Genomic DNA, 25,231 nt, shown 5'->3' on the forward strand with positions numbered 1-25,231 from the left:
ATCCAGGCATGTCTTCGCTCTTAATGTAACTAAGTCAGGCATATGTAACTACACTTGCTAGTATTAAACACTAGGAATATACCTATTGAGGGAGAACTGTAGCAAAGAAAGCTAATTGATCCCCTTTTATCAGGAACTTTTACTTTGTATCAAAAATATGGACAGTGACCCACAACCACTTTTTGTAAGTCCTGCAGACCCGCTTGCTATTGAAGTGATTCTCACCACTTTAATGCATCTCGATTCTCTACCCTTTTTGTTTCTATATGTTGTCCAGTGAAACTCAGTTCTCTACCTTCCTGCCCCCACCATATCTGTGTAGAAAGACTACCTGGGTGGTGGTAAAAATTGATTACTTTACTACACTGCAGCCTCCCCAGTCTGGCATCTGAGCCTCGTGAAGGGGTTTGTCTGACAGTCTTTGAGCGGGAGCATTTGGGGAGTTTATTTAAGACTTCCGGGATGCCTCACTCTATAGACAACTCAAATGTTCCAAAAAAGTGATTCTCATTTCACACACGTGATACAGAGGTTGGACTTGTCATTTGTAGTCCATCGCCTATGAATTCGATGATACTGCATTTCCTGTATTCTGAATGATAGATGTGATCCAACACATTCCAGGGACTGTTCACTGAAAACACATTCACTCTTGTTTATCTCTTAAAGTCATCTTTATGACTAAGCAGCAGAGTTATTGTATGAATGGAAAGGAACAGTCTGTGCTGATGATGACTTCATTTCAGCTGAAGCTGGCAGCAAAGTTTGGTAATGCACTGTGCACTGAGGGTCTATTGATGTCCTGGTGGAAACTCATGGTTTTATTTATGCGAGCCTTGGTCTGGGAAGCGGGAAAGTGGACCTTGTGTGACAGAAGGTAGCTGATGCATTTGGGCAGCACCCACCTCTCTCTGACTATCCAATGTCCCTCATGATCATTCTCAGTTTTCCATTGATAACGACATATTTGGCTCTTGGTCTTGCATGACTGGAGTCTGCCTGTCTCTGACATAGCTTTGATGGACCAAATCTGATCCTAACTAAAGACTGTGATATGCAGCATAAAACACAACATTAACATTTATAAATCTACATTAATAATATAGTTTTCCTGTCAGGGAAAGTAATTGCAAAATCTGTGTTATCCGTTTACAACTATCGATTACACTGAGTTTCTGTTCATGACAGATCTTAGGCAAACATATCTATCAAATTTCACTCGTCACAAATTAATTCTAAAGCATATTGTTTATTATGGGAAGGTATTTAACTTGTTCTCACGATACCTAGGTAGCCCTGTGCATATTTCCTCATACAGTTTCTGTTGCATTGGAGATTTACTGGCAGGCGATTTTTTACCTCAGCTTTTGTGAAAACATAGCAGAAAGTGTATGGAAAAGGAGCTTCTCAAAGGTGCATGTGCGAGGCTTAATGCTTTATAATGCTCTGTACTTAATACTTAATGCTCTAAACTTAATGCTGCTGCACTGTTCGTGGTTCTCTATGTCAATGGAAATACTGTGGAAGCCTCTTCAGCTTTGCTGCCAGTTCTTTATCACAAAGACCCCCAGGAAGGGGTGGAGAGATGGAGCAGGAAGGCATTGCCAGAGCCGGCAGGGGACAAAGGCCCAGAGAGCAGAGGTGCAATAAATCCAGCTGATGAACAGACAGAAGGACAGCAGCCAGTGTGAGTTGGTGGGGGAAGGGCTATATGTACGGCGAAGATGCAGGAACATCTCTGAAGATGCAAAGAAACAAAAAAATAGTGTGAAATATAGAGGGGAAGGAGTAATTCAGAAATGTTAAATATTTTAGGAAGGGGTGTAGGAAGGTGCTTCTTTACATTTAGTACATTTCAATGCAAAGAAGAGTGTTGATATGTTTACTGAGAAGCTAATTTATTAAAATGGATGGACTGATTTGCATATAATGAAAATGAATAAAGAGTTTAACATTAAATACAGTTTATTTATAGAATACAGCATCAAGTTTGCAAAAATAGTTCTATAAAACAAAATCTAAATGTCTTCGGTTTGATTTACAGTACAGTACAGAATCTCCAATACATTACATACCTATCAGAATGTTTAAAAAAGACAAGAGAAATGCAGCAAATTAAATACAGATAATTTCTGATAGAACTCTAATGTTACGCAAGCAACCTATTGCCTGTAATCATGCACAGTTTATATAATTCTCATGCTAGCTGAAAGGTCCATTTTACAAAGAAAAACTCACAGTGGCTTTTGAAAATTAACACGGGTAAAAATGACTAGAAATTGCTGTCCCTGTCTTCAAAAGTAAAGAGAAAAAGCCTGTGTACTTTATTGGCATAACAGTATATAGTGATGAGATGGAAAAGCATACGTTCAGTAACGCTTAACATGACAGAAAAGCAACTGGAAGGAAGCACTGGACAGTATGTTATGTCCATGCTTCTTTTAGAACTAGGGAAAAGCGTAATGTTTCTACTCTCTCAACACAGGCAAATTTATGTACAGTTTTTGGTTAATGATACCTTTGTGCAGGGTAAACATTGTCCAGTGTGCTTCCTACACAAAGTCACATGCCAATTAACTTTAAAGATAGTGACCAACATGGATTTCACAGTGGTGTTGCAAACAATCATAAAATAGTGGAACAAAAGCAAATACTGCTAAATAAAGTAACGCCCCAAAATTCCAGCTCCAATTCCATGGACTCCCCCTCAGCGATATTAAAGTTTGCTGTGCTTGTATTTAATTACCAGTATGAGTGAAAATTAACTTTTGAAGTAGGATTGCTCCTGGATATCTGCACTAAGACATATTTTAAATAACCCCGTCAAACTATGTCAAATTAGGCTTAAGTGTTCCATGGAACAAAAACCCGACAGTTTTAAAGACGTGTGAAATTTAATTGAGAGAGGAAATGAAAATAAACAGGGTAAAATACTTATTTTTAACTTCAAAACCCTACAGGAGGGACATCGCGATACATGACATAATTAAAGATGGGTATCTGCTGTGTAAAGACAGGAATCTGCTGATCTACCTGCTTCTGTTTGCTTACTGATGTTTGACATTATTTTCAGGACTTCCACTGTGCTTGAGCAAAACTTACTCATTACTATCAAATGCCATCCATACTCCCTGGAGGGCTCACATCATTTCAAAACTGTCCACATAGAACAGCCAATTAAACAGACAATACCAATGCCTTTTTTTCAACATTGTTATTATTAATATTTACTATTAACCAATGTTCTGATTTGGTCCTAGCTTTGGTCATATTACCTGTTTTCCATTTTGAAGATGATTATCATTGTTTATATTCTTAGCAGCTGAGCTCAATTCACCACACGCTGTTGTATACATGCCAAAAATAGGCAGTACAATTCCACTCCAATATCACGCTACATTATATAAAGCAAGCAGGGCAGCACCCCACCTAAATAATTTGAGTTGGAGATGGAAAGGCTGTCTTGGAAATTTTTGTACTAGTCAATCAATTCCAATCAAAGATGGGATGAATAGAGCATAAAGTGCTATCATGTCAGGCCTTTATGTTTTAATTTGGTCCAAGGCTGAATGCCAGTCTGCTGAAAATTACTTTGAGATGGAATTAATTGTTTCATTCTGCTCTCTATGGAAAGTGTCACTGAAGCACAGTGATGCCTCTTTCCTAGTCCTATGTCAGGGGAGTGAAAACTCTGCCCCATTCCCCAGTTGCAGCAACCTTTACAAGTTTCCTCCCGCCCCCCTCCCTGCCCAGTGCATCCTAGTCAGATTTGTCCTTCTTCTTCGGTGTGACTTTACTGGCCACCGCAGAGCCCACCACCCCCACACCTCCTGTCACCACGGAAACGCTTCCTTTGACCAGGCCCACACCTGCGGCTGGTACGCTGCACACTGCGGTCTTGGTCAGCTCGAAGCTCTTGCTGCCCACCCAGGCCACACCTCCCAAGGTTGCTCCCACAGCACCCTTGGTCAGGTTGAACAGGCCGCCCGTCACCCGCCAAACCATACCTCCTTCTGCCTTTGGGTGGTCCTTCTCTAAGTCTGTGGGACATGGGAACAGAAAGACAGCAAAGATTCACAAACTGGTGTGGGTGATGATTATTCTTTATTATTATTAATAATAATAATAATAAACACCAAACATACTGACAGCAAGTTGTTTAAACATTTCAAAAAAGGTATTTATACAGCATTTATTCCAGAATTTAGTGCAATAGTAATGTGAATCCATCCATCCATTATCCAAACCGCTTATCCTACTGGGTCGCGGGGGGTCCAGAGCCTATCCCAGAAGCAATGGGCACAAGGCAGGGAACAACCCAGGATGAGGGGCCAGCCCATCACAGGGCACACTCACCCAACATTCACTCTGACATGCACACCTACGGGCAATTTAGCAACTCCCATTAGCCTCAGTTTTTGGACTGTGGGGGGAAACCGGAGTACCCGGAGGAAACCCCATGACGACATGGGGAGAACATGCAAACTCCATACACATGTGACCCAGGTGGAGACTCGAACCCGGGTCCCAGCAGTGTGAGGCAACAGTGCTAACCACTGCACCACCATGCCGCCCCCCTACAGTGAATCCTTCAAACCAGGTGCGACAAGGCCAGTTTATTTTTGACAAGTTTCTCAGACGATTAAACTGAGTGAAATCTGAAGCCCACATATTGTTTAAACAACAATTGTACAGTTGTGTTTCCCTCGAATATGGCACAGATTAAAGCGTATGCCCAGGTATCTGACGAAAGGCAAAACGGCTATTAAATGGCATCTGCATTGCTGAGGCACTTTTTAAAATGCTCGAGGTCAATAGCTTGCAGTTGTTGTTAGCATGTTTTGTTTTTTGGGAGCAGACCATATCTAAACCATATTTATAAAAAGCATTCAAACACCATACTGCTAATAGGATTATGCATGACTGTCAGAATACAGAGAGGAGAAACAGAGAAAGGAACAGATATGTAATTTATAAATTTAAGGATATTATATGCGGAATGTGAAAGCAGGAAATGGGGAAATGCAATCAAAATTTAGGTTTTTATTTGTTTACCCCCGTCTGCTTTGTCTTAAAGTAATTTAATGAAAAAACGGAAACAGCTCTGTGTCGACTATGTCTTTGACATTCACTGAGATTAAATTCTCTGTCCCAGGAATCAGCTTTTTCTAAGCAAAAGCAGAAAGCCTTGATGGTAGCACCTATGCCTTATAAATAAAATCTATTTAAATCAGTTGTAGGGACCTGATTCATGTCAAGACTACACCACTGCCATTGAAAGAGAAATTAAGTTATAGCAGAAACAAAAAAAGCCACAAATTAAATTCCCAGCCCCACATCCTCTTAAAAATGCATCAGCTGTTTTATATGAGCAAAACAGAGATATTTTGTTAGCCCCTGTGAGGAACTCCTCTTTTTGCGTACTCCATGAGACACCTAGACAGGTGAGTGCAAATGTGGGAGTCACAGCATGCAGTGGGGGTTGGGGTTAAAGGCCTTGTTTTAGGGCCTATGCACATACGCCCTATCCTGCTGAGGCCAGTGCTTGAACTGGCAACCTTCTGCTCATAGACACAAAGGCTCAGTTCCTTGAGCCACACACCATACAGCCCAACCCTGTGAACAGTCCATTATGACTTAGTCTAAAGGCCTTCAGCCTCTTGTATCAGCAATAACCGTATACAGTGATAAAGTGCAGACTGTCAGGATTGTGCATAATTTGACACAATGATACATGCATTGCAGTCACATCCCAGGGAAGCCACTGTGTGTCTGTCAGCCTGGGCCCCGCCCATCCCTCCCTGACAAATAGAAGTTTAATAATGGATACGAGTTTGAACTGGAACAGGTGTAGCCTGGAAACGCTCCCCTCTACACCTGAATTAAGGGGAAGCTTTAGCTGGTCGCATTTCAGCTCAGCTCTGCTCCCGAAAGCTGGCAGAGCTGGAGAGGCTGCCAACACAAAGCACACCTCAGGTGGGTGTACAAGCCAGCTGCGATTATTCACGGTAACCACCCTAAAGTGGTGAGTGCCACATGCTGATCTGAACAGCGGCCCTCAGAACGGCAGGGTTCCCTTAACACCAAGCTTTAGAGGCAGAGGTTCTGACGAAGGGTTCATATGCATCCAAAACAAGTGCTGTCTGCTACTCCTTTGCCTGTGCCTGGTACTACGAGAAAATCATATTTTTAAAAACCAAATCCAAACCGTGTTGCTTTGCCCGTCAGTTGTAGCAAAGGTACTTTTCTGCACAAATGAATGCTCATATTCATTCATTCTATAATATAATTTTTATTAAAATAATTTATAATATAAATGTACTGATATGCGTTGTTGTCCCATTCTGGGTTGTTCCCTAATTTGTGCCTATAACCGCTGGGACAGGCTCCAGACCCCCACCACCCTACGTAAGAGAAGCGATTACAGAAAATGGATGGAGGGATTGAATATAAGTGGAAATATATAAAATACAGTTCACCTTGCTGTACGACAATAGTATGCCATTATTTTGCATTAATTTTTCAAGTGAAAAACCGTAAATGAAATATTCCTAGAAACACCAAAAAGAAACTGTTGTAGGATCACACATGCACATATCACAAAGCTTAAATTCCAGGTGGCCTGAGACAAGGCCTACCCTGGTACGAGAAGGCACACATCGACCTAGGCCCCAAAGGGGGGTTTGTGACCCCACACACATAGATAACCAGGGAGGCCAGCACTCCAACTTTTATTGCTCAAAGTTTTAACGACCTACAGACAGCAGAGTGGACCCCAAGGACAGGGGTCCCTCGACTTGGCACACAACCCCCTCCCCAGACATCCTGCCTTACATACCACTCACCGAACAGACCAACACCCCAAAGAAAGTTTCTTTTAAGTTTGGCTTTTGTATATCTGTATATGTATTTACTCTTGACTACTAGTCTTAATATACAGATATGTACAGGTTATGTTCGAATGTGTCTTAACTTTTGGAGATTCTTTTTCTTTGTTTGACAAACCTTCTCCCCCCCCTTTTTCTTTGCCACATTCCTCGGCAACCCTTATCTGATCTTTGTATTCTCCCATGCCTATCTAAGGGTAAGATGTGCTTATGACATGAGAATATGTCATATAATGTCTGTATAAAGGGTAATATCTGTTGAGGTACAACCTAAACCACCTGTACCATATACTGGTGTGAGTAATAGAACATAACATAATAGCATAATATAAGTAATCATTAATTAATCATCACAGATGGTATTTGGTGTGAACCGCTGGGCTGGTACGGCATGTTTGGTATCAAACCGAAGGAAAATCACTCCAGTTTCCAAATCTGGTCAATGGTTACCACAAAAGTGGATATATCAAAAGTTACACCAGCCTAATGAAAATCACCATTACCAGAGAAGTCAGTCTGGTCATAAATCCCAAAAGGACTGATACCGACCCCCTTCCGAAAGCCCGCCAAATGGATGGTCAGCCATTGGTCCAGGACTCGAATTCCTGGTCACTCCTAATCACGAACCTTATGCTATAAAACCTGGCATCTCAGAACAAAGCAGAGAAGAAAATCAGCAGAAAGAGGAAAAAGGGAGAAACAGGGAAGAAAACGGAGAAACAAGCAGCGTTCTTAAAGCCCGTCGGTGAAGACCCAAAGAACTGCAACTCAGCCCAAGCTTCACCAGAAGAAAGAACCGGAGGGACTCCACTCCAACAACCGCTGCAAACACCGCGCCTCCCTGAGAGCCATCACCCATCAGCTCATCAGCCACTGCAACCAACTGCAAAGACCTCCCTCTTTCCTGCATCCAAGTAAACCAACTTCCTTTCCTTTCTAACAACCTGAACTGTCCTGTTCACCTGCTATATTCCTTTAGGTTTATAATCCTTACAAACTGCTTGCTTTGCAGAACAGTTTTTCCCTTTTCAGGTTAATCATTTTAAATCTGGTCATTGCATTTTCATGATTACATCGTTTGTGTCTATTCCGTTATTTCATGTTTATTGTTTGTTAGGTGTAATGTCTGTCTTATGTTAGTTGTAGGAATAAATGCATGTCTTTTTACACAACTTCAGCCTCCGTCATTGAGTGCTCACAATAGTCCCTGCCTCTGTGCGATCTGGCTACTACGCTCTGAAACCTCTAAACTCGCCTGAAATATCGCGAGACTCTCTCTCATCGGCCGTGAGGGGAACTTCGCTACCGATCGTTTACATTACCTGGTGACGCAGCTCGCTGGACGAGCCCACTAACCCAGGTTATTAAGCGATACTGGTTATTAATGAATCCCATTTAAGTCTCACATTAACAGATATCGGGGATTCACAATTGAGTTTGGAGGAGCCGACCATTCGGCATAACAATTGGTTAATAATCAGCATTAAATAATAATTAATTAAAAGTTAATTAATTTCAAAACATATTGGTGGAGATATTAAAATATACCTGAGCTAATAATTCCTACATAATTGGTGGAGAATGCGGGCACAAGGTTTAAACTTATTGTGAGCACACAATTTAAACTTTTTATGACTGAACGTACAGTTGAATAAGCGCTACAGTGAACTGGTTGGAAAAGTTGAGGATTAATCGCACTCAGGGCAATCTGAAGGCATATAAGCGGGAACATACGGGCTTAATATAGTTATTTTTATTTCTGTTATTAGTAGTTATATTATTTTGTTTTATTTTTGGTTATTTTATTTTTGTTTATTTCGTTAAAACTGCAGTAAACCTTAACCCTATGTCTGACGAGATTCTCAGATATAGCGCGTTGTTTCCAGGATCGATTCGGACGAGTTTCTCCGTTTCCATATATCCTGGCAGAGATCTCTCTATTAGCGAACAGGAATTCTTGTTACGAGGTTCTAACCTGAATTCTGTTGCGCTTGGACTCCCTGAGATAAGACCGATAGCTTAGCTACCTATCAGGATCTTACTCTTATGTGTGTGCCTGCTTTAGACAAAGCAAGTTTAACACCACTTTGCGCTGCGAGCCAAGTGTGTGTGTAATTTGGAAATTGGGAGTCTCCAGTTCTTGAGACCCACCGTGGTTTCAGCATCATTTGCGACGAGATATAGTGCACTCACTATTTAGATCCGTCGCCGTAACGCGAGCGCTTCCTCGCTCCAGTAATAGTTTTAAGGGGTTAACCTGCGCAAGGCGCAGAAGGCCGCAAGCGGCATGTGCATGCATTAAACGTGTGTGACACTCATTGATCGTCGGCAACCGCCCAGCTATCTCTTTGGTTACGAGTGCAGTCTGCGAACGCCACTCTAACCACTTAGAGATCAGAGCCCTGAAGGCCTGCCTGACGCCGTTTTTTTTTTTGGTCACCAGTGACCCTACCCCTTAGGCTCACTTGCCTGGGACCCCCCACAAAGGGAGCAACGCCCCATTGAGCCTCTAGTGGTCAGTCATAGAACTACCACTCCATTTCGAAATTGCGCCTCTAGTGGTCAGGCATAGAACTACCACTCTATTTCGAAATTGCGCCTCTAGTGGTCAGGCGTAGAACTACCACTCAATTTTAAAATTGCGCTTCTAGTGGCAAGCCATAGCAGTGCCACTCCATTGAAATTGCACCTCTAGTGGTCAGCCATAGTAGGTAAATAACATCTGAGTTGGGTCTCTGGTGGTCATCTGCGGTAATACCAACACGCATAATTGGACACACAGGTTCTTGCCTGAAAGCCTTAATCAACTTTTTAATTAACTTGATTACAACACATTAACATCTAATTAGGTTATTGCTGCATAACTAATTGATGTTTTCAATTGAATAAGAATCACAACTCATTGGGTTTGATTTCTGTTTTATCTCTTTGATTTATTTTAGGTCTTATTTCACTTTAGGCTTTCATTCACTCCCTCTCCCACAACAAGGGTACTTGCATAGAAGTTCAACCATTATTAACAACAGTCAACATACACAATCACATCGGAGAGTTGTTTGGTTCTGATCAGTTGAGCTCTTCCTGTGCTAGGTGCCTACCATTCGCTCTCTGTTGGTTGAGCTTGTCTGTGACTCTGCTGTCACTGCTTACGATCATACAGTTTGTCAGAACCGAAGGGGAGTTCTCAGCAATTGGACGCCCAAAAGCGTGCCAGCCCGGCTGCACCCACTGACTCATTAAGGGCAAGGCTGACAGGTACCTCAGGCGGTCATTACAACTTTTGAGCAGGACCTCGTCTAGGGTGAGTTCGGAGAACGGCCCTAGCTTGGACTCTCACTAGGGTGGGTGATACCTGAAGGCTATTTTGCCAGCCTTGGTCGAGTCAGGTCTCAGGTAGTGCAGCCGATAAGCTGAGCCCCACCTGGGTTGTCTCAGTTGTGCGTACAGAATACCCCCTTCCAAGTTGACATTGCTGGGGATCGGGGAAGTGGGAGCCGGACTCAGGCCTGCTTGGCTGGGATTGAGCTTGTGGGACGTGCCCTGTTCAGGAGGGACACCTGACAGTGTTCAAACCTCTCCACCTGCATCACTAGCTTAACACCGCAACAATTCGGATAGGGACAAGTAAAGCAGAACCTGCTAGTGGTCCCCCTTCCGGTCAAAGCGGAGTTGTTCAACAGAGCCCAACCCAGGGGTAATCTGATCTGCAACAGCAAGCTAAGTTTGAATGCAGTCCCATTGCTTTTGAAGCTCTTGCTTCCCACTTTCTATTCCCAACTTCTCCTGTCATCTTCTGACACTGTCAGTAGTCACAGACCGACAATTTCCTGGATAAGGTTTTATCCTTTACCCCTGACTAGGGCATCTCTCCAGCCCTAGAGTAACTCACACTGTTCTAACCTGCAACAACTTCTCCCAGGGAGCAATTTTTGTTTGTTTATTTTGTCGTGGGTAACTATTCCCGTGGTTCACTACACCCTTCCAGTTACCCAGTGACAGGCCCCAGTTCTACTTTATTTTACTTTGTTGGTTTTATTTGTTCACCCAGATTTAGGTGTCAGGTCACCCACCTAGACAACCTCCAGTCTGAGTGTAACAGATTTCTGCGGCCACCCTGCAGTTGACCGAGTCACAATGATCCACATGGAAAGCCCCCTCAACCAGTGGAAAGATTTGGGTACCTGGCCTGATGTTGTGACTTCCGACTTCCTACCCAGTCGTGCCGATCTCATACGGTCCAAAGCAGCTAACCAAATTGAGGACGACATCGCTGAACTAATGGCCATGCCACCCACTCAGAAATGCGGGAGTAAAAGGCTAACCGAAGCACTCGGCTCCCTCGCACACAAACTTCTAGCCAGGTTGAAGACAAATGAAGAGGAAACGTCCTGTCTCCAGCAAAGGGTGCAAGCACTCCAACAGCAGGAGAGAGACACCCAACAACTTCTGGCTGAGACACAGAGAGATGCAGTCCAGGCCCAACATTGCATTGAGAACTTCAAGCAAGAACTCCAACAAAGAAGGTCTCTGTCCCATGAGGAAGAGGAGACAGAAGAAGGCACGATTCCTCAAACAAGCAAAAAGCTTCAACAGGCTTTGGAAGAGCTCAGAGCTGAAGCTGACCAGCAAGAACAGCAAGCCAGAGCCACCAAAGAGAACCTCGAAGCCAGACTGGACCAGGCCGAAACACTGTTCGACAGAGCCCACACAGAGCTCAAGAACAAGGATGCTCAGATCCAGGCCCTGGAAAACCATCTGGCTGAGGCACAGAGATGCCTGCACAAGCTGAATCACCAGCTAATCAGCTCCCAAGAACAGCTCACCGATGCCAGAACGAAACATCGAGCTGACACAGAAGAGATTGACCGGATGAGACAAGAACTAATACAGGCATATGAGGTGAAGTCAGAATTTGGAGCCTCCTACGATTCAGTGATGGCACCGACTTCCTCTCCGACAGTGCTGTTTCCCCCAAGGCACTCAGACCGCGTTCAAGGGACTTCTCATCGGGACAAGTTACCTCCTTGCCCATCACCGAACCTTGAGGAACCAAGCGCCTGGAAGGTCTCTCTCAAAGAAGGCACCCCAGATGAAACAGGTGTACTGAAGCGATACCAACACCGGGTTACCACAAAGGAGCTTGATAAAGTAGCTCGGAATATCGACATGTTTACGCCTAACCCCATGGGGGGCCACGACATTCATACCTACCTCCAAGACATTGACTTCCACCTCCAAAGACTGGACAATGTGATCAATGAGGACAGAGTCTACCTCATCAGGATCACATCCAGCCTGGAGGTCCGCAGCTTCCTGGATCGACAGCCCAGTCGAATCAAGGCCGACTCCAAGCTGCTACATGAAACACTGATTCAAGAGTTTGCTGATCCTGAGTCGGAACAAGGTATCAGTGTCGCCTTGGATGTCAAACAGAGCAGACAAGAGACTCCCCAAGCCTACTACAATCGCCTTCGTCGGGCATATTTTGGGTCCAAAAATGAGGCATACATGGAAGAAGATGCAACCTTCAAGGCTCTCTTCCTTCGGAATCTCCACCCAACCTTAAATCACTACCTTGGGCTCATGGCTTGTCCCCACACCATGACAAGTCAACAACTGCGAGACCTTGCAATCAAGGCATACCACAAACAAAGAGCAGCAGCCGAGAAAGCAACTAAAGCGACGGCAGTGCTAAATCTTGGCATTACAGACTCCAACCTGGCATTGGAAGGTGGCCACCCTCATCCGCAACCACCAATCCATGACCGAGGTGGGAGAGCAGCAATCCACAGTGAGCGTTACCCTGGTCCGCCGCCACAGCAGTTGAAGACCCGGCCAGACCGGTGGGAGGCACAGCGCTCTCTTAACCAAGGAAAACCAAGACCCACAGAGCCTTGGAAGAAGCGGGGAGATCGGCTAGGAAGCCAGTTCTCTAATTCAAGCTCTCCACCAAGTTCCCGATGGAATCGACCACGGAACTGGAAAGACAGGAGGAAAAGTTATGAACCAGACTTGAAGCCTGGACAAACCACGGAGAAAGATGAGTGGGTTCTACTCCAGTTGCTGCGTGATTTCTTTGCTCAGCATCACCTCAAGGGTCAAGAGGACTTTCGGAAGAAAGATTCAAAATGACTAGGACTGAAGCACAAAACACGCAGGACCCCACAATCCTCACCAGAACCCAAACCAGACAATGCCCACGGACTCCCATGGACGTCAGCCCCAAGCGACACTCAACAGCTATCGGCCTTCCCTACCAGAGATATTGGAACAACTGAAGATGTCCCACCTAAACTAGAAAAAGCTGCCGACTCAGGCCTGGTAAGAGCACCTGATGTTGCCGTCACCAACACAGAGCTCGATCAAGAGGATGAGCCCCCACCAGCACCTGACAACGCTGTCCTAGTTGTGTGCCGTGACTCAGAAGAGCACCACCCCTACTGTGGTGATGCCGCACTAATTCCTGGCCAGGCCCTTGTGCCACAGCTCCTGGGAGATCTGGTGGAAAGGGGGGTAGCCAAGAAATTCTACCTCTCCATCACCCTGGAAGATGTTCTCACGCTGGAGGCCCTCATCGACACTGCAGCAGACATCACCCTAATGTCAGCCAGTCTTTTCTGCCAAGTGCAGCACCTAGCCGCCCAGAAGAACAAAACCCTCCAGCCGAGGAAATGCTCTTTGGACGTGCAGGCGTATTCACCAGTGGGCACCAGGATGGATCACATGATACCCCTCAATTGGTCCATTGGTCCCATGAATGTAATGCACCCAGTATACATTTCCCAACTTGAGTCCATTCCTCTCCTCATTGGGAAAGATTTGCTGAACCGGTTCGAGCCGATGTTAGACTTCCAACGTCTGAAAATTTGGGCTCAAGTTATAGAACCACTGCCACTGTGGAAACCTGACGCAGCCACACGGGAATGTCAAACCCTGGCTGCATCCTCAGACCTCACTCCACACCCTGGAGAGTACCCAGCTGGAGATCAGAATCGTGACACGAGAGACCCATGCCAGCACCATGACTCCTTCCTGTGTAGGCTGGACCCTACCCCAGAATCCTTCAGCCCCAAGATCAGGAAAGGCATATGGCTCCAAGGCATGGAAGTCACAGATGTGGTAATGACCATGGGGATAGAAAAATTCCCGGTGACAAAAGGGACTGTATGTGACATGGAGCTTGTTGACAACCAACACCTGACAATCCATGCTATAACTGCCCAGCCTGACACAGTACAGTCACCCAGCTGCCACTACTATTCTCGGGAGGGACCAGCAGCACCCGGCATTTTGGACACGCCGACGCCAATAGAACCATCGCAACACCACTACGTTGATGAGAATGTCTCTCAAGACATGATCACCATTTATGTAGATGGATGCGCATTCAAACAAAAGGGGACCCTGAAAGCTAGAGCAAGCATTCTGGGGCTCAACGACGACCTCGTCCCACCACAACAGCTCAAGCTCTGTCCTCACACATCGCAGTATGCGAAGCTGGCAACAATCTTAATCGCCCGGGAGGTGGCCTCCGAACATGGAGTAGAGTACCTGCTGATCTGCAAAGACTCCAGCTATACACGTCTCAGCTTCATGTGCTATCTCCCTCACTGGACACAGAATGGCTTCAAGACATCAGGGAACAAGCCAGTCAAACACCATGACCACACGGATGCACTTGCCAAAGCAGGAGCACTGCATGGTGATTCATGGGAGTTTTGTCCCCTCCCACCCACCCACGCTGTCCAGATCGTCACCCGCAGTCACAGCCGAGCATCTGCCCCACCGCCAACGATTTCACTGTTGGAACTTTCCCCTCAGGTTTCCAACTCTGACATCGTCTCCCTCCAGCCCACTGATTCTGTGCTCAGCACGGTCTGCGATCACCTCCGCGACCCCGCTGCGAACTCGATCTCCACAACTGACCAAGAATCCCCTCCTGACCTCCATCACCTGATGACGGCTTTATCCTCTCTTCATCTTGCCGAGGGCGTACCTCTTCATGTCCCTGATGCCCACACTTCACCACGGCTCGTGGTCCCTCAGGCACAAAGGGGGGTCATGCTACTGTACGCCCACGACGCACCCTGTGCAGGCCACCGCAATGCCAAAACAACCTATGAGGCACTTAGTCAAGTAGCCTACTGGCCTAACATGTGACAGGATGTGACGGAATATGTGAAAGGATGTCTGGTCTGCTGCCAATTCCAACCAAAAGAAGGACAACTTTTCCAGTTCAAATCTCCCCAAAACCCCCAAGAGAGAAGAACAAAGAGGAAGGGAAGGAGAGAAGGTCACAGATAGGGTAGACCAATGTGGTGGGCTTGACTACTGATATCTGGGTGATCTTGATGTTTTTGTTTATCTGTTTGTTTGTTTTGATAACTTCTCATTTTCTTTGGTTGTTGTTTTTGGTAAGGACCTGGGGTGGCTCACGCGTGCCCGGGAAATTACTGAAGAGGATCCGGTTTTGCACTTTTCTTGTCACGTTTGTTTCTTTACAATTGTCCTCTGGCCGAGAATTGTTGCCACTATATCTTTTTCCTGTCCCCTTTGCACAAGGGTGCACCACACTCCGAATCGGTCTTGACTCACCCCCTCACTCCTAATCCGGTCCTTATTTTCTATCCCCTTACCACTAGGATGACGCTGCCCCGCTACTAGCGTAACTCAGCCAGGAGGGATGAGGCCCCAGTCCAAGAGGGCATCCCCTGGGCCTCCGTCAGGCATTGTCTTCCGGGAACAGCCCGGTCTCTTGATTACTAACTGTTGTACCCACATACAGCGAGTATTCGTCTGACGATGTCGACCGAGCCCATTACCTCCATGAGAGACCCCAAACTAGTGGGACAGGTGTCCGATGGACCCAGGATGCCATGCATCATGCTGCCGTGAACACTACCCACATGTTGGAGCAGTTACCCAATGACCGTGAACCAAGTTGAGTCCAATCGACTTACAAGAGGTTCCTGGACGCCTTGCTGGGAGCTGCAGCACCCTGTTCGACAAAGGGATCACCACTCCTTGCTGTCCCAGAAGCCAGGAGCCAGCCTTTGCGCCTCCTCCCTGTCCATCCAGTCACTGTACCACCCAGAGTGCCGAAAAACGGGACCTTTCATGTGCCTCGTTGCATGTGGATGATCCTGTTTCAACTTCCGTCGCCTGAATGATGGCAATGCCATCATCAGCCGAAAGGGGGGATATGTAGGATCACACATGCACATATCACAAAGCTTAAATTCCAGGTGGCCTGAGACAAGGCCTACCCTGGTACGAGAAGGCACACATCGACCTAGGCCCCAAAGGGGGGTTTGTGACCCCACACACATAGATAACCAGGGAGGCCAGCACTCCAACTTTTATTGCTCAAAGTTTTAACGACCTACAGACAGCAGAGTGGACCCCAAGGACAGGGGTCCCTCGACTTGGCACACAACCCCCTCCCCAGACATCCTGCCTTACATACCACTCACCGAACAGACCAACACCCCAAAGAAAGTTTCTTTTAAGTTTGGCTTTTGTATATCTGTATATGTATTTACTCTTGACTACTAGTCTTAATATACAGATATGTACAGGTTATGTTCGAATGTGTCTTAACTTTTGGAGATTCTTTTTCTTTGTTTGACAAACCTTCTCCCCCCCCTTTTTCTTTGCCACATTCCTCGGCAACCCTTATCTGATCTTTGTATTCTCCCATGCCTATCTAAGGGTAAGATGTGCTTATGACATATAATATAATGTCTGTATAAAGGGTAATATCTGTTGAGGTACAACCTAAACCACCTGTACCATATACTGGTGTGAGTAATAGAACATAACATAATAGCATAATATAAGTAATCATTAATTAATCATCACAGATGGTATTTGGTGTGAACCGCTGGGCTGGTACGGCATGTTTGGTATCAAACCGAAGGAAAATCACTCCAGTTTCCAAATCTGGTCAATGGTTACCACAAAAGTGGATATATCAAAAGTTACACCAGCCTAATGAAAATCACCATTACCAGAGAAGTCAGTCTGGTCATAAATCCCAAAAGGACTGATACCGACCCCCTTCCGAAAGCCCGCCAAATGGATGGTCAGCCATTGGTCCAGGACTCGAATTCCTGGTCACTCCTAATCACGAACCTTATGCTATAAAACCTGGCATCTCAGAACAAAGCAGAGAAGAAAATCAGCAGAAAGAGGAAAAAGGGAGAAACAGGGAAGAAAACGGAGAAACAAGCAGCGTTCTTAAAGCCCGTCGGTGAAGACCCAAAGAACTGCAACTCAGCCCAAGCTTCACCAGAAGAAAGAACCGGAGGGACTCCACTCCAACAACCGCTGCAAACACCGCGCCTCCCTGAGAGCCATCACCCATCAGCTCATCAGCCACTGCAACCAACTGCAAAGACCTCCCTCTTTCCTGCATCCAAGTAAACCAACTTCCTTTCCTTTCTAACAACCTGAACTGTCCTGTTCACCTGCTATATTCCTTTAGGTTTATAATCCTTACAAACTGCTTGCTTTGCAGAACAGTTTTTCCCTTTTCAGGTTAATCATTTTAAATCTGGTCATTGCATTTTCATGATTACATCGTTTGTGTCTATTCCGTTATTTCATGTTTATTGTTTGTTAGGTGTAATGTCTGTCTTATGTTAGTTGTAGGAATAAATGCATGTCTTTTTACACAACTTCAGCCTCCGTCATTGAGTGCTCACAATAGTCCCTGCCTCTGTGCGATCTGGCTACTACGCTCTGAAACCTCTAAACTCGCCTGAAATATCGCGAGACTCTCTCTCATCGGCCGTGAGGGGAACTTCGCTACCGATCGTTTACATTACCTGGTGACGCAGCTCGCTGGACGAGCCCACTAACCCAGGTTATTAAGCGATACTGGTTATTAATGAATCCCATTTAAGTCTCACATTAACAGATATCGGGGATTCACAATTGAGTTTGGAGGAGCCGACCATTCGGCATAACAATTGGTTAATAATCAGCATTAAATAATAATTAATTAAAAGTTAATTAATTTCAAAACATATTGGTGGAGATATTAAAATATACCTGAGCTAATAATTCCTACACTGTTTACCTGCAAAATGCCTTCAGGTGCAACACCAGTCCACCACACAGATCATTTTAATTTTATCTAGGGAGACTTTATGAACTCTAAACAGCAAGCAGGGTCATACATCAATGCCAGCACAATGCTATCAGCCTGTGATGGCGACCAAATGCTCTGTGCTTTGGCTATACGGTTGACACCACGCACTTAAAATCCCTTTGACATTATCACCTCGAGCTGAGAAAACCATATTATAAGTTCCCTTCTCCAGCCTCCTGCCATTATCAATCTGTGACTCTGTCTGTCTTTGAGAGGGTTTGATCCGTGGCCTGCCAGGCCTCCTTCTGGCATAGAGCCTTATGAAGCAGAGCGCAGAACACGAAGCCAGTGTCGTTTTGGAGGGAAACACCGGACGCTCAGCTTTATTCTCGATTAATATCACAGACCAGCTTCCGGGTATGCTGCTCGATGCAAAAAAGAATAATAATAATTTTCACATTTTAAAAACGTCCAGAATGACAGCAGTGTAAGAGGAACAGATGCGACAGGTACTACACTATAAGGAATGGCACACCTGTCTGCATTGCCGGCCAGTATAACCGGACTCTGCACTTCCTGGAAAGGCACTGATTATTACCTGTACCCAGGAGCACAAAAGTCACTCAGTCGCATTAAGAACCGGAGGCCTGACAGTATTCTCACCGAACACAGGCAATACATGTGTGAAACCAAAACAGACATTGCTCTGTGAATTATATGCAGTAGTGCATATTTCGTGCTGTCTTAGCTACACAAAGTTCATCTTGCAAACAGCATTTTTACTGCATTTGCTCATTAAAAAACATTGAAGGGCTTTGATTTGAAGGAAGTAACAAGTAGATTTTTTATAATGAAAAATATATGTAGGTGTACTCTGTCATGCCCTGCTCGTCGGCTCCTCCTGTGTGCCACGCCCCCTGCTTACCCACGTGTGTTTCCCGGATTGTACCCAGCTGTGTCTGCTTATTTTCAATCAGTCCTGTGTATTTAAGTCCTGGTCTCCCCGGTTTCCCTTGTCCGTCATTGATGTCAGTTATCGTGCTACGTTTCCTGTCGGATCTCTTAATAAAACCCCTTGTCAGCCCTGAGTTCGCCTTGTCTGTCTGTTCCTGTCGGCCGACCCGCACGATCGCCGCTTCGTCAGCCTGCGATTGTGACAGTACTCCTTGTGTATAAAACATTGACCTCATCTTACAGGGTGTGGCAGACTCAATTCAAATTCCAATGCATGAATGAAATGGGACACAATTCATAAATTCTGACACCAACATGCCAGGAGTCGCACCCCAAAATGCTTCTCAATTTCTCAATCATTTTTTGACGTTCAAGCACAGTTCCTTAACCACTAAGCGACCCAGCCTGTGGCTGGCAGAAGTCCATAGAAGGTGTCTGTTAGGACAGCTAGAGCCCTAAGGTGCTGACTCTGGGAGTATTTGATTAGACTCAGGTGCTTTACTAAGCCAGCCGCAAAGTCATTTATGCCAGAAATGTCATAGTGTTACAAATGTGCCTGTCCTGAAGACCATTAAATATCCTTCAGAGGATGTTTTGCTTTGATGGCCAGGACAGGTTCACGCCTCACGGCTCTGATTTAAAAGGGTCGTACATGCTGCTTAAAGGAAGTACTGAGGATGAACGGACTTTATTATAGGCCATTAAAATGTGGTTTGAAGCATTCAAAGAAAGCTGTCTCCCACAACATTTCACGCTATAGGCTCTATATTAAAGCAACTGAGGAAAAACCTGGATGAGATCTGGATGCAAGAATTAAAAATTTCTTTTCTAAATTATCTAACTCACAAGCTGTTCTGGGAAAAAAACTGATTATCTCTAAAGCATCTGTCAAAAAGTCTGTCTGTGTGTATTTACGTTATATACATGCATTTACAACGTATCTTTCTGGTGAAACATTTTTTAAAAATGTCACTAAAAAAAGATATACAGTATATATAATAAAAAGTACAGTACACAACACAATGATTTTTTTTTCACTATTTCATATTTTTTCATTATGTTTTAATCTCTTCCACAAAAGTTGAACTGAAGGTTTTTTGCATTGTTCTGTTCCATTAGCTATATATTTATGTCTAGCAGGGGAGAGGAAAAATAAAACTGTGGCCACCAGAAAATACAAATGCATCCTCTTTGCAAAACCTGTAAAGTCAAGCATCACTCAAATTGAACTGGCCAGTTCACAAGATGCTCACTATAAAGGTTTATGCATGGGGTACTCATGCAGAAATTAGGACATGCGATTCACTGACAATAGTGCTGGAACGCTGGTTTCTGAAATACCACTAAATTGAATACATGGTTATTAACCAAACATTTATATATGCAAAGCATCTGGACACCACACATACACAACTGGTGCATAAAATATAAAAGGAATATAGCAGTCTTCCCTTTTCAAAGAAAGCCGATTCTCAAGTATTGGTGTGAAACACAAGCATGATACAAACACACGGTATCTAATTGTTAGATCATCAGAAGCAAGGGCTGGAAAAGTGTTTAAAATTGAAAGCAAGAGAAGAAACTAATAATTTTAATTTTGGCCATGATTATGAGGATAATTATAACAGCATAATAGAAAAAAATTCAACACTGATCATGAGCTTGCTCTGTCAACAAGGATAGTTAGAAGCTAAATCTGTTAAGTGAAATAGGACTCACAGCACTAAAAATACTTAGTAAAGAGTATAGGTAATATAATTTGTAGTGTGTTAATGACTGTCTGGAGATTTACCAAGAACGGGCTATTTCCCTTCTTCCTCTCTGTCTAAAACATGGTTACACTGTGGACTGGACTCTAGTCCAAACCGTGATCAATGGCGAAGAGCACAAGGGCACTCCTGTTTAGAAAACAGATAAGCTCAGCTTGTTCCAGGAAGAGCCTATTCTAGATATGGTAATTGTGGGGTAAAAAGGATCATAACCTTACAGAGAGAGTAACACAGCAAAGACTCTTTTCAGACCTATGATGGGATGAGATATATAAGGATAAATTGAATAAATATTATTGTAGCAAATGTAAGGTTTACTGTATCTTTTCTATACAATTATGTATCGCAACCAACTTTATAAAAAGTAAAACGTGTTCTTACAAGAAAAAGTCATGAATAAACCACTGTCATTCCAGGACATAATTCAGAAAACACATACACTTCGCATTCTTAGTTATCAGCATCTTGGCCGTTTTCTAATAATTTAGAATAATTTATGAGATTATCGATACCATAACGAACACTGCCATACACTGAATGGTATAACACCTTTAGATGCTATCCAAACTGCATTTGTGGTCCTGCTTCATAAATCACAATACTGGGGGGACTGGACCAGGGTGGGGGGAAGCCTGTGCAAAAATTCAATACCAGTATAAGTCAAACCAGAATATCACGTAAAGTTTGACACATTGCTATAAGTGTAACTGCTATAATTACAAAACCAAGTCTGCTCTTGGGGTGATCATTGCACAGACACATATTCAATCAGTTGAGCATAATACCAGGTCTAATATACTGCGCTGCACAGCATTATAGCTTATTCTTGACACAAAGACGATAAAGCGATGTCATAGTGTACCTGGAGCCTCCAGGTAAACACTTAGTAAGAGTTTAATAGGTGCTGATGAGGTAAGAGTGAGCTGTTATCATTACTCATCTTTTCTATGGGGTCTTTGGATAATGATCCCAAAGCTAAAGTGATTTAATTGTTGAGTCTGAGGTTGCCTCTACTGCACTACTTTTCATAATCCGATTATCTCCCCTTCATACCCTTCAATGTTTTTTTTTTTTTTTAAATCAACATCCCCTTAACATAATTCCTGCTTGAAAATAGGGTTGCCGATTATGATCAAAAACGAGCCATGCATCAAATTTGTTTTTTTCTAATTAATAATTATTTTGTGATACGGTTCTACCTCAGTCTCAAAAAATTTGCATAATATGTAATTACTGTTTAATAAAGCCTAAAAGTCACCTAGAATATCTGTCGTTTTCAAATGTATGAAAACACTTTTTCTATTGTAACTGTGTAACTTGTAAAATCATGTTCTAATTTCCATTTTTGTGACTGTCTAATAGACTTAAAAACATTGCATTGTCTCTTAAATGGCCTGTCAATGAGATATGACAAATCAACCAGCTTTACTAATTATCCACCAGAGATAAACAGCATTAACCTAAATATAATTTTAAGCTGAGCTTCACTGCCTAAGCAGTTGAGTAATTCCTCACATATATTCAGTCTCTGGTAGGTCCACACACTTAGAATCATGTATGGAAGACTGAACAATTGACCCTATGCAAATAAAACATGTTTCTTCCCATGTACCTTCATCAAAAATAACTTCCTGGTATCCTGCTTCATTACTGAGTGAATGTGAAATGCAAATACTGCCCTGAACGACATGGAAAGGCTGAAAAGGTGCAGTGTTGCTGTATCGTGAAAAAAAAAAACACCAGGACTCCACATCTCACTCCTTTTTGAATGACAGTTAACACACAGCCTTTTGAAACAAGAGGGAGATAAAAGCAAGAATAGAGGTGCAAGGCACTTAAAAACTGTGTTTCCAACAATACTGTCCATCGCGTATGCTGTCTAACACAGCACATCTGGCTGGTATTAAACTCTCCAAGGTATTATGATAGCATACAATGCAGGGGGGAGTAAGATGAGCCGTGAAAAAGGGAGACATGTAAAGGACCGGGCACGCATGCTGCCTGTCAATCTGTGGGGCCGTTTTGGCATTTCAATCACGGCATGTCTTCCACAGTGTGTGCTCTACATCAGCCAAGCAGCACCTGTGGAGCTCCCGAACGCCCCCATCTGTCACCCCTCCCAAGCCAACCCACATGTTTTTCTGACAGCCGGCCTGAGCAGAGGGGCCAGTGGAGGTATCTGAATGACCCGTCAGTCAGCCAGTCAGTCAGTCGGGGGGGGGTCTTTCCTCCACCCCCTCTTAATAATTCAACTCTTTCATGACAGCGGTCAGGAAGGTGTAAGTGCTCTTTTCTGCTTTCTTGTCTAAATGCTCCACATTTAGTCAGAGTGGGAGCGCCTATTATGACCGTGGATAAATTCCATTTTTACATGATTATTCATCAACGAGTGGGACCTGAAAATGCAGTCGATCCACCTCCAGACCGGCAGATTCTTGTTGAAAGACCTCAGTGCTCTACTGAAAGCATCCTGACAAGACCCCAAGACGTAGAAGCTCCACAGGACCTGGTTCTACAAATCACGCTCGACTCGGCAGTGCCAGTTACTCCTTCTCTACAGTATGTCAATCCCTGAGTAGTCTCTGCCACCACGGCCCAAGACGACCCCAATCCTCTGCTTAATTACACGGCAGTCTCAGCTCTGCAGTGTGACTAGGCACTGCTCTTAATTAGAGAAGTCTTCAGTAAAACACGGTAGTGGCAGGGTGATGACTCTTGCCTGTATGAGTGCTACTGTACTCCACTGCTCACTATTTCTGTGGTGGAATTAGCTAGCTAGGAGTATTTTGGCTTGAAAGGTGGTAATTATCAATTTTTCACTCAGCACCCTCGGAGTGCTGCCACACTTTAACAAAGGTCTCCTTTTTATTTGTTTCACTCACCTTAAGTTTCTGTGTTTTGTCACGTTTGCATAAAGGCCATTACCATTTGTTATCCTTCGTGGCTCCGAATGTGACCTTCAAGTATATCACATATATTAGATTCATCAAAGCATATTCTGTGCAAGAAATGCTTCAAAAATTAATTGTGTCTCGCATTTATGTTAAGTGGAATTGAAAAAGGAAAATAAAAACCAGTACAATGTTACACTTATCAGTCAATAAGTGTAATAAGTGTTATCAGTCAATCACAACTAGAAATGAAGTCCAAAGATGGTGATTCAGCAGCTAAGTTACATATCTGACCTGCATGCCAGATTTATGTAGGTGAATACAGCAGGCCCTCCAAATTTGTGGGTTCCACATCCGCAGATTCAACCAACCACGGATCGAAAATATTCAGAAAAAAATGTTCCAAAAAAGTAAAATTTGAATTTGCTACATGCTGAGCACTAACTACACAGAATCCATGAGAATGAAGTGTAGTGGCAGCCTGCCGCCATTCCACAGATCCTCATTCTCTCTCCAGCACTCGTTGTTCGAGCAGCGTTCGCTTCACATCTCATTTCTTCGCTGCTTGGGTTGTGTGCACCCTTTGTTTCTATAAAAAAATGTCCCCTAAAAAGCAATTAGGTGCTTTCCACCGAAGTTCAGGAACTTGGGCTGTCCCGACTGTGAATTTTTGTAGTTCCTGTCTACTTTCATGCGTTGAAACCATGACCTTTATGCTAAATAAGCATGGGAGATGCAATAAGCTCATAGGTTAAGTGCACACGTAATATCATTAATGTATTAAATGTAACAGATATATAAATTCATTCTGCTCAATTTTTGCTCTGCTACTATACTTTTATCTCTATGCCCTGTACTTCTGTGTAATTTTCCCAGTTAGTGCCAGGGCTTGTGGTCAACCATGCACCAAGTTTATCACTATAAGGCCCACCCCAGTAGTTTATGTTTGAGTGAAGAGTACCTACTCCAGAGTAGGGACAAACAATAAGGTTCCGGGACTACCTTTAAGCAACTACAGTCAAGCTGAGTTCCTGCAGTGGGAATGCGACAGTACTTCCTAGTTCCTGAAAAAAATTCTGTTTCCATAAAAAAAAAAGTCAGGAGGAAAGCAGCCATTAAGTGGTCAAAGCAATCCCTCAAAGGCTAGGGTGGAGTGTTAAGTGCTACCTCATTATTCCCAAATCATGCAGTACAACAACTAATTACATTGAATTGGGTATTATAAATAAAATAGAGATAATTTAAAGTATATTTATTAAATGCTCCTAGTCATGTAACTCTGAAATTACACAGATTCATTCACTGCACATGCAATCAATCAAACTATCCATCTTCATTAAGGTTGCCACTTTTGATTTTAAGAGATAAGGGAGGTCACTCCCAACCCACTCTGAAAAAAAATTTGGTATAACACAGGTTACGTTGTTGTAATGTTGTTGTTCTGTGCACTTTATAGTTCGTCCCGTCCTGTATTGTTTGTGTAATGTACGCAAGGGACAGTAGGAAACGTAATCTCGATATCTTTATATGGCTAGTACATGTAAAGGAATTGACAATAAAACTCTCTGACTCTGACTCTGAACCTCTCCTGGTTCATAAGTATAAAATTTGCTGGGGGGGGGGGTCAATCTTGCA

General features: G+C 43.9%; 1 protein-coding gene across 1 annotated transcript in view; it reads right to left on the minus strand.

Annotated features, from left to right (window-relative positions):
• Nucleotides 1–1,947: 1,947 nt before the first annotated feature.
• LOC125704270 (transmembrane protein 263-A-like) overlaps nt 1,948–25,231 on the minus strand; it is a 90,375-nt gene continuing 67,091 nt past the window's right edge. Inside the window, exon 3 of the mRNA XM_048969706.1 lies at nt 1,948–4,040. Within this exon, the coding sequence (XP_048825663.1) occupies nt 3,760–4,040 (281 nt within the window). The 3' untranslated portion in view covers nt 1,948–3,759. The remainder of the gene's footprint in view (nt 4,041–25,231) is intronic.

The sequence above is a fragment of the Brienomyrus brachyistius genome, chromosome 11 (assembly GCF_023856365.1).
Source record: "Brienomyrus brachyistius isolate T26 chromosome 11, BBRACH_0.4, whole genome shotgun sequence".
In the NCBI taxonomy this organism is placed as follows: Eukaryota; Metazoa; Chordata; class Actinopteri; order Osteoglossiformes; family Mormyridae; genus Brienomyrus; species Brienomyrus brachyistius.